The following is a 14,047-nucleotide window of genomic DNA, read 5'->3' as shown; positions in this document are numbered from 1 at the left end:
TAGAACCTTGTTGGTTGCAGGTTGGCAGCATGAAAGACAAATGCCCTACTGCTGTGCTATCTCTTAGTCCCCATAAATGTAATTTAAAAATAGGGGATCTATAGGTTAAAGTTTCCAAACATGTCCTCACCTGAAACTTACCCAAGCATTAATAGCTAGTTATTTAGCTGATACTATATTTGTTCATTTTGTAGGATTCTGGAAATCATCACTACACAATCATCACTACACAAAAAGAAGGGGGGAAATCTGTTCTTATGAAATTACACTGAAGAAAAGACAGATAATAGCAAACAAATAAACAAACAAAAAACCTTAGCAGTGAATATGCCATATTGAATGGTATATGTGTGCCTGAAGAAAAAAAAGGGGCAAGGCAAGTACTGTTTAGATGAGAAGTCCTTGCAACTTTAGGAATCTCACGCTGAACATCATTGACAAGCTGAGAGATGAGCAAAGACTTCAAACAGAGGCTGGCAAATAGGCTGAGTGACTGAGGCAGAGAACACACACACTGTTAAGCTGCTCCCTTGGTGGAAATCATCAACAAGAAGTAAAGGTAACCAGGGCTAGAGCTACAGAGCAGCAGGTAGGGTGTTTGCCTTGCATACGGCAGACCCAGGTTCCATCCCTGGCATCCCATATGATCCCCTGAGCACTGAAACGAGTGACCCGAGAGCAGAGCCAGGAGTAACCCCTGAGCAGTGCCGAGTAAGGCTCAGCAAAAAACAAAGGAGAGGGAACAAAGAGGAGGTGATGTGGGATGAGGCAAGAGAGGTGACAAAAGTCAGATCACCTCAGGCTTCACAGGACCACAAGACTGTCAGTTTTATTCTTGTGAGATGAAAATCATGAATGTGGTCAATTGGTATTTAAAGTGAATATTTTTGCTGTTGTATTTGCATATGATCTGAGAAGGACAGACTTCTAAGGGGGGAAGTTACATAAATTGTCAGTGTAGTAATCTGGGAGTATAGGAAGTTTGAGATAAAGCACGATAGTAGCTCCAAAAGGACAATAGCAAAGGTAAAATGCAACTCTAGTCTTTATGTTGAAGGGAGAGCCAGAAAGATTTCACAATGATGAGAGGGCTCAAAGGGATGGAGTCTGTGTTTTGCATGTAGGAGCCAGAGTTTGATCCTCAGGCTCTGTAATGTCAAGCCCTGGGTGTGGTCCCCAGAGCACTTTAGATATGAAACCTTCTTGCTCCCACCAAAAAACATTTCCTGACAGATTTTATGTGGAATTAAAAAAAAGGAATATGATAATAATGGCTCCAAGATCTGTCTTAAGTCATGTTAGGGAGTGTTGAATTGATTTGAAGGGAAAAGGGCATCCACTCTGTTTTGCTAGAGTGTCTACAGGAACAAAGTGGGGAAGGTTGAATGGGTAGGTGACTATAATCCAGAGTTCAAGACAATTATCCTGTTCGAAGGTAAAACAATAAAAATTCTATTCAGGACATAGTCCTGTGCTAAGTTCTTCCCCACATGGGGAGTTTTTCTTCTTTCACCTCTACCTTCCAATAAACATTTTTACCTTGAAAAAAACAACCTTGAAGGCAGAGGCTAGAGCAACAGTATAGCAAGTAGGGCAATTGTTTTACACATCGCCAACCCAGGTTCAATTCCGGCACCACATATGGTCCTCTGAGCCCAGCTAGAAATGACCGCTGAGCAACACTAGGTACAGCCCCCCCCCCCCAAAAAAGAAATTGGCAACATGGCACAGGACTAGAAATGAATCTTATATGTCTTGCATGTGTGTGGGAGACCAGTTTTGATTCCCAACACTGAAGGAATTTTTTAAAAGAAAGTTAGGTACAAGTAGATGGTACTTAACATCTATTGGTGATGTTGACTAAGATCAAGGACAAAAAGCAAATTCTAAGCATTGGGAATTTTATTTATTGGTTCACTTAATAGGACCCAACAATAAAGACTAGTTCAGTTGGCAGAAGACAATGAGCATGGTGACCTGAAACCAAGGTGAGAGTGTGTCAAATGTACTGACCAGCCAATACAATGAGAACTGAGACGAAGCCCTCCCTGACTTTCACAAAGTGAAGATCATTGACTCACTATTTTATCTTAACTGAAAAGTGTAGTTTCGAGGTAGTGTAGATAATTGTCTGAGGGAATAGGTTTTCAATTTAGGTTTTCAAAAGATTAAAAGGCATCACAATCTTCAGTTATTTGACTCCACTGCCAAAGAAACAAAAGCCAAAGGGCAGAGCAATAGTACAGAGGGAAAGGCACTTTCCATGCACACAGTCAGTTAGGTTCAATTCCCGCCAATCCGCTGGGTGTGATTCCTGAATGCAGATCCAGGAGAACTCTCTTAATACCTCTGGCTGTGAACCTCCCCAAAAAAGGGAAAAAAAAAAAAAAAAGCAAAAGTAAACTAACTACATAAAACTAAGTTTCCACCATGAGAACATTATTATGACTAAAAAAAAAAAACAAAACTTCCTAGTGAATAGGCAGAAATAATAGCACACCACACACCTGCCAAAAGGCTCCTAACCAGAATACATAAAGCACTCAACCACATAATACATAAAAAAAAAAAAACAAACTCAACCACAGTGAGACCTGACCAGGAGCACAGCAGTAGAGCATTTGCCTTGCACATGACTGACCCAGAGACAAAGCCGGTTTTGATTTGCAGCATCCCATATGGTCCCTTGAGCCTGCCTGGAGCAATTTCTGAGTGAAGAGCCAAAAGTGAGCCCAGAGTGCCACTGGGTGTGCCCCCCAAATACAAAAAAAAAAAAAACAAAAAAACAAAAAACAACATCTCAACCACAAAACCAGGAGCAAGCCCATTAAAAATGGGGGACCTATCGCCAAAGACATAAAAGTGGCCAACAGTAACAGTAATCTGTTAAGGCCAGGGAGGACGGCCTTTCCCCAAAAGGTCAGAAACAATTGCTGCTTGAAACACAGTGGAAGTAATCCTCTCAGTACTCTTGGTAAGAATCATAAACTGGCTGAGGCCCTATGTGAAACAGTATAGAGAATTCTCAAAAAAGCAAAAACATAACTACCATATGACCCAGTAACTCCACTCCTTGGCATATATTCCCAGAATACAAAAATAGTAGGTTGCAAATATATAGGCAAGTTCATGTTTGATGCAACATTAAGTACAATATCCAAGATCAGAAAACGCAGCACTCAAAAACAGAGAATTGAATATAGACGTTTTGGTAACTATGGTAGCTATGCCCAACCAAATACAAAATATCAAATACCGAGTTTTGCTAAAACATGCATGACATTAAGCAAAATATGTCAGAAGAAGACAAAATTACTGGATGAAACAAAGCAATAAAATGCTGAAAAAAACCCTTAGCCTCTGAAAACAGAAATAAGATTATCAAGCAGGGAAGGGGCCAGTCAGAAAAACATCTATGGAAGCTGGAGGAGGGAAAGCAATTTGATCGCAGTTATGATAGAAATGCATGCTTAAAACATAAAGAACTGAGCTGTTGTAAACCAATTACTTCACTTAATAAAAAAGGAATGGAAGGAGAACAAGAAAACCATTCATTTGTAAACAAGCAATACGAAGTAAATTATTATGTTCCAATACTGGAACATGGAATGGCAGAAAAACAAATGATTTATGAGCAACTAGGAGAGCTACAGTGTTTAAATAAATTTTTTGTTTAAAAAAAAAAAAGAGGGGCCCGGAGAGATAGCACAGCGGTGTTTGCCTTGCAAGCAGCCGATCCAGGACCAAAGGTGGTTGGTTCGAATACCGGTGTCCCATATGGTCCCCTGAGCCTGCCAGGAGCTATTTCTGAGCAGACAGCCAGGAGTAACCCCTGAGCACCGCCGGGTGTGACCCAAAAAACCAAAAAAAAAAAAAAAAAAAAAAAGAGGAGCCTGAGTAAAGGTAAGCCTCTTGCCTTGCACTTAGTCGACCCACCCAAGTTCCATTCCTGGCATCCCATATGGTCTTCCGAGCACTTCCAGAAAAAAGTGAGCACTGCCAGTTGTGACCTAAAAACAAAACAAAGCAAAACAAACGATATACTTCTGAAGGTAAAGCACAATCCCCAACACCTCCGTTGGCTCCTTGAGCACTTCCACAAATTTCTCCAGAGCACAGAGCCGGGAATAGCCCCTGAGCACCACTGGGTATGAACCAAACCCCTTTCAAAAGCAAAATTTATAATGATAAAAATGAATGACCAGCAATTTGGTCACTATAATTAAGTATAATATTCAATTCTGTAAAATTATATTTATGTTAAATAGAAGTATAATTATTCAATGTTTAAAAGCCATATAAGGAAAATATTTTTCATTGAAGTCTGCTCAGTTTCCTCCCATGAGCCCACTGGGCCTCTTTATGCAAATATAAGCTAGGAAAGCTTTTAGAGAATTGTCAGCATCTAAAGAATGGATGTGCTTTTTTTTTGTTTTTGTTTTTGGGCCACACCCAGTGACGCTCAGGGGTTACTCCTGGCTATGTGCTCAGAAGTCGCTCCTGGCTTGGGGGACCATATGGGACGCCGGGGGGGATCGAACCGCGGTCTGTCCTAGGCTAGCGCAGGCAAGGCAGGCACCTTACCTCTAGCGCCACCGCCCGGCCCCAGCATCTAAAGAATGGAGAGTTTAAAAACAAACATCCTTTTGCCTCAGATAGAGGCCTACAGAGATTATGTGCACACCCCAAGGTGTTTTATAAGGATCCCAAGATTGCTTGCAATTGTGAAAACAAATCTGAGAAATCTTATCAATCTAATAAATCTACTAGGAGGAGAATGCTAGTTAACCCTGAAATCATTGCAGAGAAAATATCCTGTGGATTAAAGACATATAATTTGGACAGAGAATACTTTAGGAGGGGAAAATCCTAACCTTGGTTATCTCTGGAGAGTTGAATAAGGAAATAAAAAGGTTTTCATGGGGTCAGAGCGGTAGTACAGAGAGTAGGGCAGATGCCTTGCACTCAGCCAACCCAGGTTCGATACTCAGCACCCTGTATGTTCTCCTGAGCTCACCAGAAGTCATCCCTAAGCAAAGAGTCAGGAGTTAAGTCCCAAGTGTGGGCAAAAAAAGTTTCTTTTCAGTTCCCGAATAGGCCAAGGAACATCTTTACAGCTCTCTATCATTTCCAAAACCCAAAATATAGATCAGCCTAACAATACTACCAATAAGCATTTATTGTTTTTTTTTTTTGTTTTTTGTTTTGTTTTGTTTTGTTTTTTTGGTTTTTGGGCCACACCCGTTTGACGCTCAGGGGTTACTCCTGGCTATGTGCTCAGAAATCGCCCCTGGCTTGGGGGGGACCATATGGGACGCCGGGGGATCGAACCGCGGTCCTTCCTTGGCTAGCGCTTGCAAGGCAGACACCTTACCTCCAGCGCCACCTACCCGGCCCCAGCATTTATTGTTTTAAAAGGAGTTAAAAAGACATTTCTCCCCAAAACACATGGAAGGCACCTGTGGGGCCTGGGCCCATGTGTCCCTGCTGTGGACATGTGTTGCCCTCCTGAGATGTGTCCTTTCATAGTTTAATACTGGGGTATGAAACGGGCTCTCTGCTTTTAGTGGGTTGGTTGGTTTGGGGCCCATACCCAGAAGCCCTTAGGGGGTACTCCTGGTTCTGTGCCAAATAATTACTCCTGGCATATGGAATGCCAGGGAGCATATGAGATGCAAGGGATCAAACCCAGGTCAGCTACGTCAAGGCAAATGCCCTACCTGCTGTGCTGCTGTTCTGCTTTTGAAAAAGCCCATGTTCTCTCATGTGTGCCTCTCTTTTTGTCTCTCTATCTCTCTCTATTTATCTACCTCTGTCTCTCTTGGTTTCACTCCCTGTCCTTCCTTAAAAATCTAAACAAAACCTGTTTTTATGTTTTAAATAATGCATAGAAGGGATTCATACTTGTTCATCAATGGTCTCCAAAAATCAGGCTGGGGCCAGCGCAATAGCACAGTACAGGCATTTGTCTTGAATGCAGCCTACACAGGCTCAATTCCCAGCATATCATGGGATTCCTCAGAACTTGCCACGAGTGATTTCTGAGTGCAGAGCCAGGAGAAAACCCCAGAGCCCTGTGGGTGTGGTCCAAAAGAAAAAAGTACTTAATCACAGGAGCTGGAAGGAACTAAAGTGCCTGAATCCAAGCATCCCAGGTCTAGTCCCAGCATCACATGTTTTCCCAAGCACTGGCAGGAGTCACTCCAGAGCACAGTCAGGAATAACCCCTGTGCACTGCAGGTTGTGATCCAGACACAGGCTGCCCCCCACAAAAAAACCAGAATATTTAGTCGCAATAATCAATAGATATAACTCCTCTTATGTCTATCAACAGATGAGTAAACATAATGTGATATTCCAAATAAGGGAATATCGACATAAAAAGAAATAAGATTCTGAGCCATGCTACAATTAAAAGATGAGTATTTTAAAACAACATACCAACAAAGTAATCCAAGTCAGATATAGAAAATTCAGTATTCTACTATTTCATTTCTTTCTTTCTTTTTTTTTTTTTTTTTTTGGTGTTTGGGCCACACCGGGCGATGCTCAGGGCTTACTCCTGGCTGTCTGCTCAGAAATAGCTCCTGGCAGGCACGGGGGACCACATGGGACACCGGGATTCGAGAGCACAGTCAGAAATAACCCCTGTGCACTGCAGGTTGTGATCCAGACACACACTGCCCCCCACAAAAAAACCAGAATATTTAGTCACAATAATCAATAGATACAACTCCTCTTATGTCTATCAACAGATGAATAAACATAATGTGATATTCCAAATAAGGGAATATCGACATAAAAAGAAATAAGATTCTGAGCCATGCTACAATTAAAAGATGAGTATTTTAAAACAACATACCAACAAAGTAATCTAAGTCAGATATAGAAAATCTAAGTCAGATATAGAAAATTCAGTATTTTACTATTTCATTTCTTTTTTTTTTTTTTTTTTTTTTTTTGGTGTTTGGGCCACACCGGGCGATGCTCAGGGCTTACTCCTGGCTGTCTGCTCAGAAATAGCTCCTGGCAGGCACGGGGGACCACATGGGACACCGGGATTTGAACCAACCACCTTTGGTACTGGATCGGCTGCTTGCAAGGCAAACACCGCTGTGCTATCTCTCCGGGCCCTACTATTTCATTTCTATAAAATCAATATAATACTCATTGAGAGAAAAAGAGAGATCACTAGAGGATATGTGATGAGAAGAAACTCAGATATATAAAGCTTCTTTTTGGAGTGATGAAAAAATCTGCAAACAAGTGATGATTGGAAAGAGCTATCTATACTGCTATAGAACTATATATTTTTAAATTAATGGGTTTAGGGGCTGGAGTATAGTGGAGTACAGTGAGCAGAGCAAAACCATAAACAGATACAAGTACTTGAAAAACAGAACTTAAAATAGAAAAGTTGAAACCTTGTTATGAGTCTCTCAAATGACATTTAAAATATCCTCAGCTCCTATTCCTGTTTCCTGTAACAGTGTTTCTTTTGTAGTGGTTTTTGGCTGACACCTGGTGGTACTCAGGGGTTACTCCTGGCTCTGCACTTAGAAATTATTCCTAGCAGGCACGAGGGACCATATATGGCTTGCTGGGATTTGAACCAATGTTCGTCCTGGGTCGGCTGCATGGAAGGCAAATGCCCTACCACTGTGCTACTTCTCCGGCCCCTCCAGATTTTTTTGAGTTATAGTTGTCTTTGCTCATAGATCCTTTCTGGATGTGCTCAAGGAATCATATGGGATGCCAGGAGCCAAATTCTGGTCATCCGAGTAACAGGTACACACCCTACTAGCTGTAATTTTGCTAGAGCCACGGTCCAGATTGATTTCTTGATCCAGATTGATTTGTCACAGGTAAGGAGATCTTGCAAATATTAGAACATATGACTAACGAGTGTCAGACCCCCAGGTTGGATTCATAGCACATACTCACCATGAGTTCAGGTTACTTGAACACAACTGGGGACAGCCCATATAAAAGTATTTTCAAAAGCTCATAAACGAGATGTTTTTTTTTAAATGAGATGTTTTAATACCTAAAATGTTAATAAAATTTCATCTAAGTGCTATTACACCAATATTACAATATAAAATTTATGGTTTGGGTGTACAAGTTATCACACCCCAGCAGCACCAATGTGCCCAGTACCCTCCACAAACACCCTTATTTTGTTTCTAGTCCACCTCTTCATACTGCCACACGCATAGGATTTGATTGGTAGTCAAAGACCAAGGATTTGTCACTGTTTATTAATGTCTATTTTCTTACAATATGAAATTTTTACAATAGTATCATAGATTTTTGGGAGGTTATTGGTTTTTGGGCCACACCCTGTGATGCTCAGGGGTTACTCCAGGCTATACATTCATAAATCGCTCCTGGCTTGGGGGACCTATGGGGAGCATCATAGATTTTTACAAAACAAACACTTTCCCTCTTTTATAACAAATGATTAAAATACCAAAAATTACTATGACTTGAGAAAAAAACCATTGAAATGAATGAAATATAATCAAAGAAATAATTTAAGTGCAAAATAAACAACCCTGCTCTTTAAAGCAGTAAAAATCTTAGGCTAGAGATGTTGACTAGGAATACACTGCTTGATTTACCTGAAGCTGATCATCCCTCCTGCAACATCATCTGCCAAGCAGCAGATGCACGATCCTGGTGCATATCTGGGTGTGGTCAAGAAGCTGAAAATAGTTTTGAAAACTCCTTCATTATTCAAGTCAACTTTGCATCCACAGAAGGAGAAATTATAGTTCACACCAAATCAGCAAAGTATAAAGTTGAGAGGCAATCTACTGTGATATGTTAGGGGAAAACTACTTAAAATAAGGGTCGCTCCTGGCTGTGGTTGGCCCAGTAGAACCCGATGGGTTGGTGCTGAGGGGGATGTAGTGCTGGTGTCTTGCTATAAGTCATAAGCAAGACAATCAAGTAAAAAGCATGTTCTTGTTTTTCTATGATCTTCTCTTAATTTTGAAAAACAAAAACAAACCAAAAAAACCAACCTATATGGCCGGAGAGATAGCAAGGAGGTAAGGTGTTTGCCTTTCATGCAGAAAGTCATCGGTTTGAATCCTGGCATCCCCTATGGTCCCCCGAGCCTGCCAGGAGCTATTTCTGAGCATGGAGCCAGAATAACCCCTGAGCACTGCCGGGTGTGACCCAAAAACCACACACAAAAAAATCCAACCTATACAAATGAGTATGTGAATTGCGGAGGGTCTTTGCTGGAGTGGTTTACACTTTGGGTTAATAATAAATACAGCATGTGTGACGAAATGGAATTGCTTTCATGTCTTTCCTGTGATCATGGACATAGTCTCATAAGTAATAATCCAAAAAGAACATAATTGATTTCTCTGCTAAATTTTCTGCCTGCTTTATCACTAAGTTCCAGAAGACGATCACGGATCAAGTCAACACACCAAACTGTGCGGCCTCTGATTTCCACCTCTTGCTTACTTCCATTGAAGAGCTCTTTACCTGGAAAAAGCATTAATTAAGGATATGAAGTAAGGATATTACACAGAATTTTACTTTAAAATAAGCCAAGATATGAAGGGAGGAAAGCCCCAATTGGTGCTTTGAAGGCCTGGTAACTCGCAGGCAACTGTGCCAACGGTTTAGGTCAAGTGCCCAAAGACAGAGCAAACAATCTTTTTAAGGTATTCATTTAGGTGGCTAGATAAATAACACAGCGGTTCATTTTTTAACTTTTAATTCTTTTAAGTTTCATACTTTAATCCATCTGCCAACAAGGCCCCCAGCTTGGCCAGACAGGACCATCCCCAGAAGGAGATGAGCCCTGCCCAAAGTCATGAGGAAGATTCTAGAGAGAAAGGAGAGAGGGAGGCTCCAGCTTTCTGATGATCCTTAAAATGATTGGCTATTGTCTAAGGGTACCTTCCTACTGCTCTCTTTTCCTTTTCTGATTGGCTACCTAGGATGGCCAGAGAGCTTGAGGGGGGGGGGGCATATTTCTATGGAAATAGGCTAAGATAGCAGTTTCAAATGCTTGCCTTACATGCAGAGATGACCCCAGTTTCATCCCTAGCATGATCACATCTGGTTCCACAAATGGAACACCATCAGGAGGACCGTCGATAATAGAGCCAGGAGTCTAATCTCCATTCCCGATTATTTTTCATTTTTATTAGGTTTTTATTTTTGGGGGGGGAGCACCCCTGACAGTGCTCGGGGCTACTCCTGGCTCTGAGCTCAGAAGTTCTCAAGGATGAAAGAGACTATGTTCTGCAACACGCACATGGTTAAGGCACTGCCACCTATTTTGTGGCATGTAACCAATAAAAACTTCATTTATGCTTGCTCTTCAAGCCCATATTCTCCCTTGAATTTCTCTCTCTTATTTCTCTCTCTCTCACACATGTGTCTATGTTATTTGCTTAGTTCCACCCTGAAGAAGCCTGTGTTCTCTCTTGAACACATATTTCTCCCTTACTTTTTTCTTTTTTTCTTTTTTCTTTTAATTTTGGGGTCACGCCTGGCGGCGCTCAGGGGTTACTCCTGGCTCTCTGCTCAAAAATCGCTCCTGGCAGGCACAGGGGACCATATGGGATGCCGGGATTCGAACCACCATTCTTCTATGTGACAGGCAAATGCCTTATCTCCATGCTATCTCTCCGGCCCCTATTTCTCCCTTTCTATGCCCTTACATACTTTCATTTATTTATTTGGGGGGTTGGTCTATTTGGGGCCACACCTGGCAGTACTCGGTGTTGTTCTGGCTCTGCACTCAGGCATTAGTTCTGACAGTGCTCAGGGGACCAGGGGTGTGCAAGGGATCAAACCAGGGTAGCCAGGTGAAGGCAAATGCCCTGCCCACTGTACTATCACTCCCGGCCTGCCTCACATCATTTTAATGAGTTTCACTAGAAATTTTCTTGCTTCACACACACAGAGTCATTTAAAATCTCCAAACGTCTGGCTTTATTTTTGATAACTGTTATCAATGATATCTGATTCAATAAGATAGGCAGTTGCTATATTCAGAAAACATACCGTATATGAAATAGATGATATTCAAGCTAAAATATTAGCAGATATGTAAAATTTAAACTAAATATAAAATCTGGGGTTTGGGGACTCAGTGATGCTGCCCCCCCCCAGGGCCCTCCTGATTTCACAAAGCGGCCATTGTGAGTGGAATGTTGGGCCCCGTCACTGGGGCGACGCCTCGGATTTCCTCAGAGACTGCGAGCGCTCTTGAAGAGGAAGGCCTACTAATGTCGAGCTCCCGCAATTCAAATAAGTTTCATTGGAAGCGCTGGCTTCGGCCAATAATTTTGACCCTCTACTTCCTGACCCTGGTCCTGGCCGTCCCCGTGGTCATCTGGCAGCTGCAGCGCCACAACTGGAGCATCCACACCAAGGCCTGGTTTATCGCGGGGATCGGCGTGCTGTTCACCTTGCCCGTGTCCCTCTGGGGCATCCTGCAGCACGTCGTGCACCTGTCGAGGCCTGACCTGCAGAAGCCCATCATCAGGATCCTCTGGATGGTGCCCATCTTCAGCCTGGCCAGTTGGGGCTGTCTGCTCTGGCCCGACCACGCCACCTACCTGGAGACCCTCCGCGAGTTCTACGAGGCCTTTGTCATCTACAGCTTCATGGGCCTCTTGGCCAACTTCGTACAGGCCCAATACCCGAGTCTGGAAGCCATCCTGGAGGCCAAAGGGAAGCAAAGGTTTCCCTTCCCCTTCTGCTGGTGTCCCCCGCACCAGGCGGGACAGAGAGTGCTCTGCCGATGCAAGCTGGCGGTGCTGCAGCACATCACCATCAGGCTCTTCAGCTCCGTCATCGCTGCCATCTGCGAGTTCCTCCACGTCTACAAGCATGGAACCATCAGCGTGTCCAGTGCTTGGCTGTATTTGGCCATCCTCAACGGAGTGTCAGAGACCTTCGCCGTCTATTCCCTCGTGGTGCTCCACCAGACTCTCAAGGAGGAGCTGAAGCCCATCCAGCCCGTGGGGAAGTTTGTGTGCATGAAGCTGGTGCTATTTCTGACCAACTGGCAAGGAGTGATCATCGCAGGGCTCTTGAAGTCGCACGTGATATCCGAGACCTCCACCTGGGACTGGCAAACGGCCAAGGCAGTGGGCGCAGGGCTGCAGAACTTTGCCCTCTGTATGGAGATGTTCGTGGCTGCCATCGTTTTCCAGTACAGCTACTCGTACACGCCCTACATGAAAGAACAACGAAGAGGTACGTTTTGGTCCTTCTTCTGGGAGATCTGGGATGTGTCAGATATTACAGAAGACGTAGTCGCACAGGCCATGGGGTTCACGGAGTGCCTATGTGGCAGCACGAAAGGTATGAGGACAGAAAAGGATGCGTGTGTCATTGAATTGCCGGCTTCCTCACCAGACACACTTCCCACCGCGGGTGCCTCACCAGCCTCCTCTGGGAACCAGCCAGGCATTGGACACGCACTGCCATCGCTTTATTGACTCTGCATAGACCGGGTACTCAAATGACAGCAGGACCTGACCCTGCAAGATTCATGCTCCGAATGCTGCATGTTATGCTGATCTATGCTGATCTATGCAGAGTCAATAAAGCGATGGCAGCGCGTGTCCAAGGTCTGGCTGGGTCCCGGGGGAGGCTGGGGAGGCACCCGCGGTGGGAAGTGTGTCTGGTGAGGAAGCCGGCAATTCAATGACACACGCATCCTTTTCTGTCCTCATACCTTTCGTGCTGCCACATAGGCACTCCGTGAACCCCATGGCCTGTGCGACTACGTCTTCTGTAATATCTGACACATCCCAGATCTCCCAGAAGAAGGACCAAAACGTACCTCTTCGTTGTTCTTTCATGTAGGGCGTGTACGAGTAGCTGTACTGGAAAACGATGGCAGCCACGAACATCTCCATACAGAGGGCAAAGTTCTGCAGCCCTGCGCCCACTGCCTTGGCCGTTTGCCAGTCCCAGGTGGAGGTCTCGGATATCACGTGCGACTTCAAGAGCCCTGCGATGATCACTCCTTGCCAGTTGGTCAGAAATAGCACCAGCTTCATGCACACAAACTTCCCCACGGGCTGGATGGGCTTCAGCTCCTCCTTGAGGGTTTGGTGGAGCACCACGAGGGAATAGATGGCGAAGGCCTCTGACACTCCGTTGAGGATGGCCAAGTACAGCCAAGCACTGGACACGCTGATGGTTCCATGCTTGTAGACGTGGAGGAACTCGCAGATGGCAGCGATGACGGAGCTGAAGAGCCTGATGGTGATGTGCTGCAGCACCGCCAGCTTGCATCGGCAGAGCACTCTCTGTCCCGCCTGGTGCGGGGGACACCAGCAGAAGGGGAAGGGAAACCTTTGCTTCCCTTTGGCCTCCAGGATGGCTTCCAGACTCGGGTATTGGGCCTGTACGAAGTTGGCCAAGAGGCCCATGAAGCTGTAGATGACAAAGGCCTCGTAGAACTCGCGGAGGGTCTCCAGGTAGGTGGCGTGGTCGGGCCAGAGCAGACAGCCCCAACTGGCCAGGCTGAAGATGGGCACCATCCAGAGGATCCTGATGATGGGCTTCTGCAGGTCAGGCCTCGACAGGTGCACGACGTGCTGCAGGATGCCCCAGAGGGACACGGGCAAGGTGAACAGCACGCCGATCCCCGCGATAAACCAGGCCTTGGTGTGGATGCTCCAGTTGTGGCGCTGCAGCTGCCAGACGACCACGGGGACGGCCAGGACCAGGGTCAGGAAGTAGAGGGTCAGGATGAATGGCCGAAGCCACGCTTCCAATGAAAATTATTTGACTTGCGGGAGCTCGACATTATGGCCTTCCTCCCAGAGAGCTCACGCAGTCTCCAAAAAATCTCCCCACCCCCCCTATCCCTCCACCCCCATCCCCGCACCCCCATCCCCTATCCCCACCCCCCCCACCCCTGACCCCCTCCCCCCAATATTTCCAGTGACAGAATTGGACTCTCGGGAGCTCAATATAATTGTCTTACTCCCAGAGAGAACGCAGTCTCCGAGGAAATCCCCCCACCCCCCCCATCCCCACCCCC

The 14,047-nt window shown here is 44.9% G+C and overlaps 1 protein-coding gene and 1 pseudogene across 1 annotated transcript in view; both read left to right on the top strand.

Moving 5' to 3' along the window:
• The window catches only part of LOC126025919 (uncharacterized), a 188,587-nt gene extending 174,806 nt beyond the window's left edge, over positions 1-13,781 (top strand). Inside the window, exon 2 of the mRNA XM_049785638.1 lies at positions 13,191-13,781. Within this exon, the coding sequence (XP_049641595.1) occupies positions 13,191-13,781 (591 nt within the window). The remainder of the gene's footprint in view (positions 1-13,190) is intronic.
• Positions 10,254-10,337, top strand: LOC126026445 (uncharacterized; annotated as a pseudogene).
• Positions 13,782-14,047: the final 266 nt, after the last annotated feature.

Source organism: Suncus etruscus, chromosome 13 (assembly GCF_024139225.1).
Source record: "Suncus etruscus isolate mSunEtr1 chromosome 13, mSunEtr1.pri.cur, whole genome shotgun sequence".
NCBI classification, from domain to species: domain Eukaryota; kingdom Metazoa; phylum Chordata; class Mammalia; order Eulipotyphla; family Soricidae; genus Suncus; species Suncus etruscus.
The sequence above is the reverse complement of the archived record's forward strand: the minus strand, read 5'-3'. Positions and strand labels throughout refer to the sequence as shown.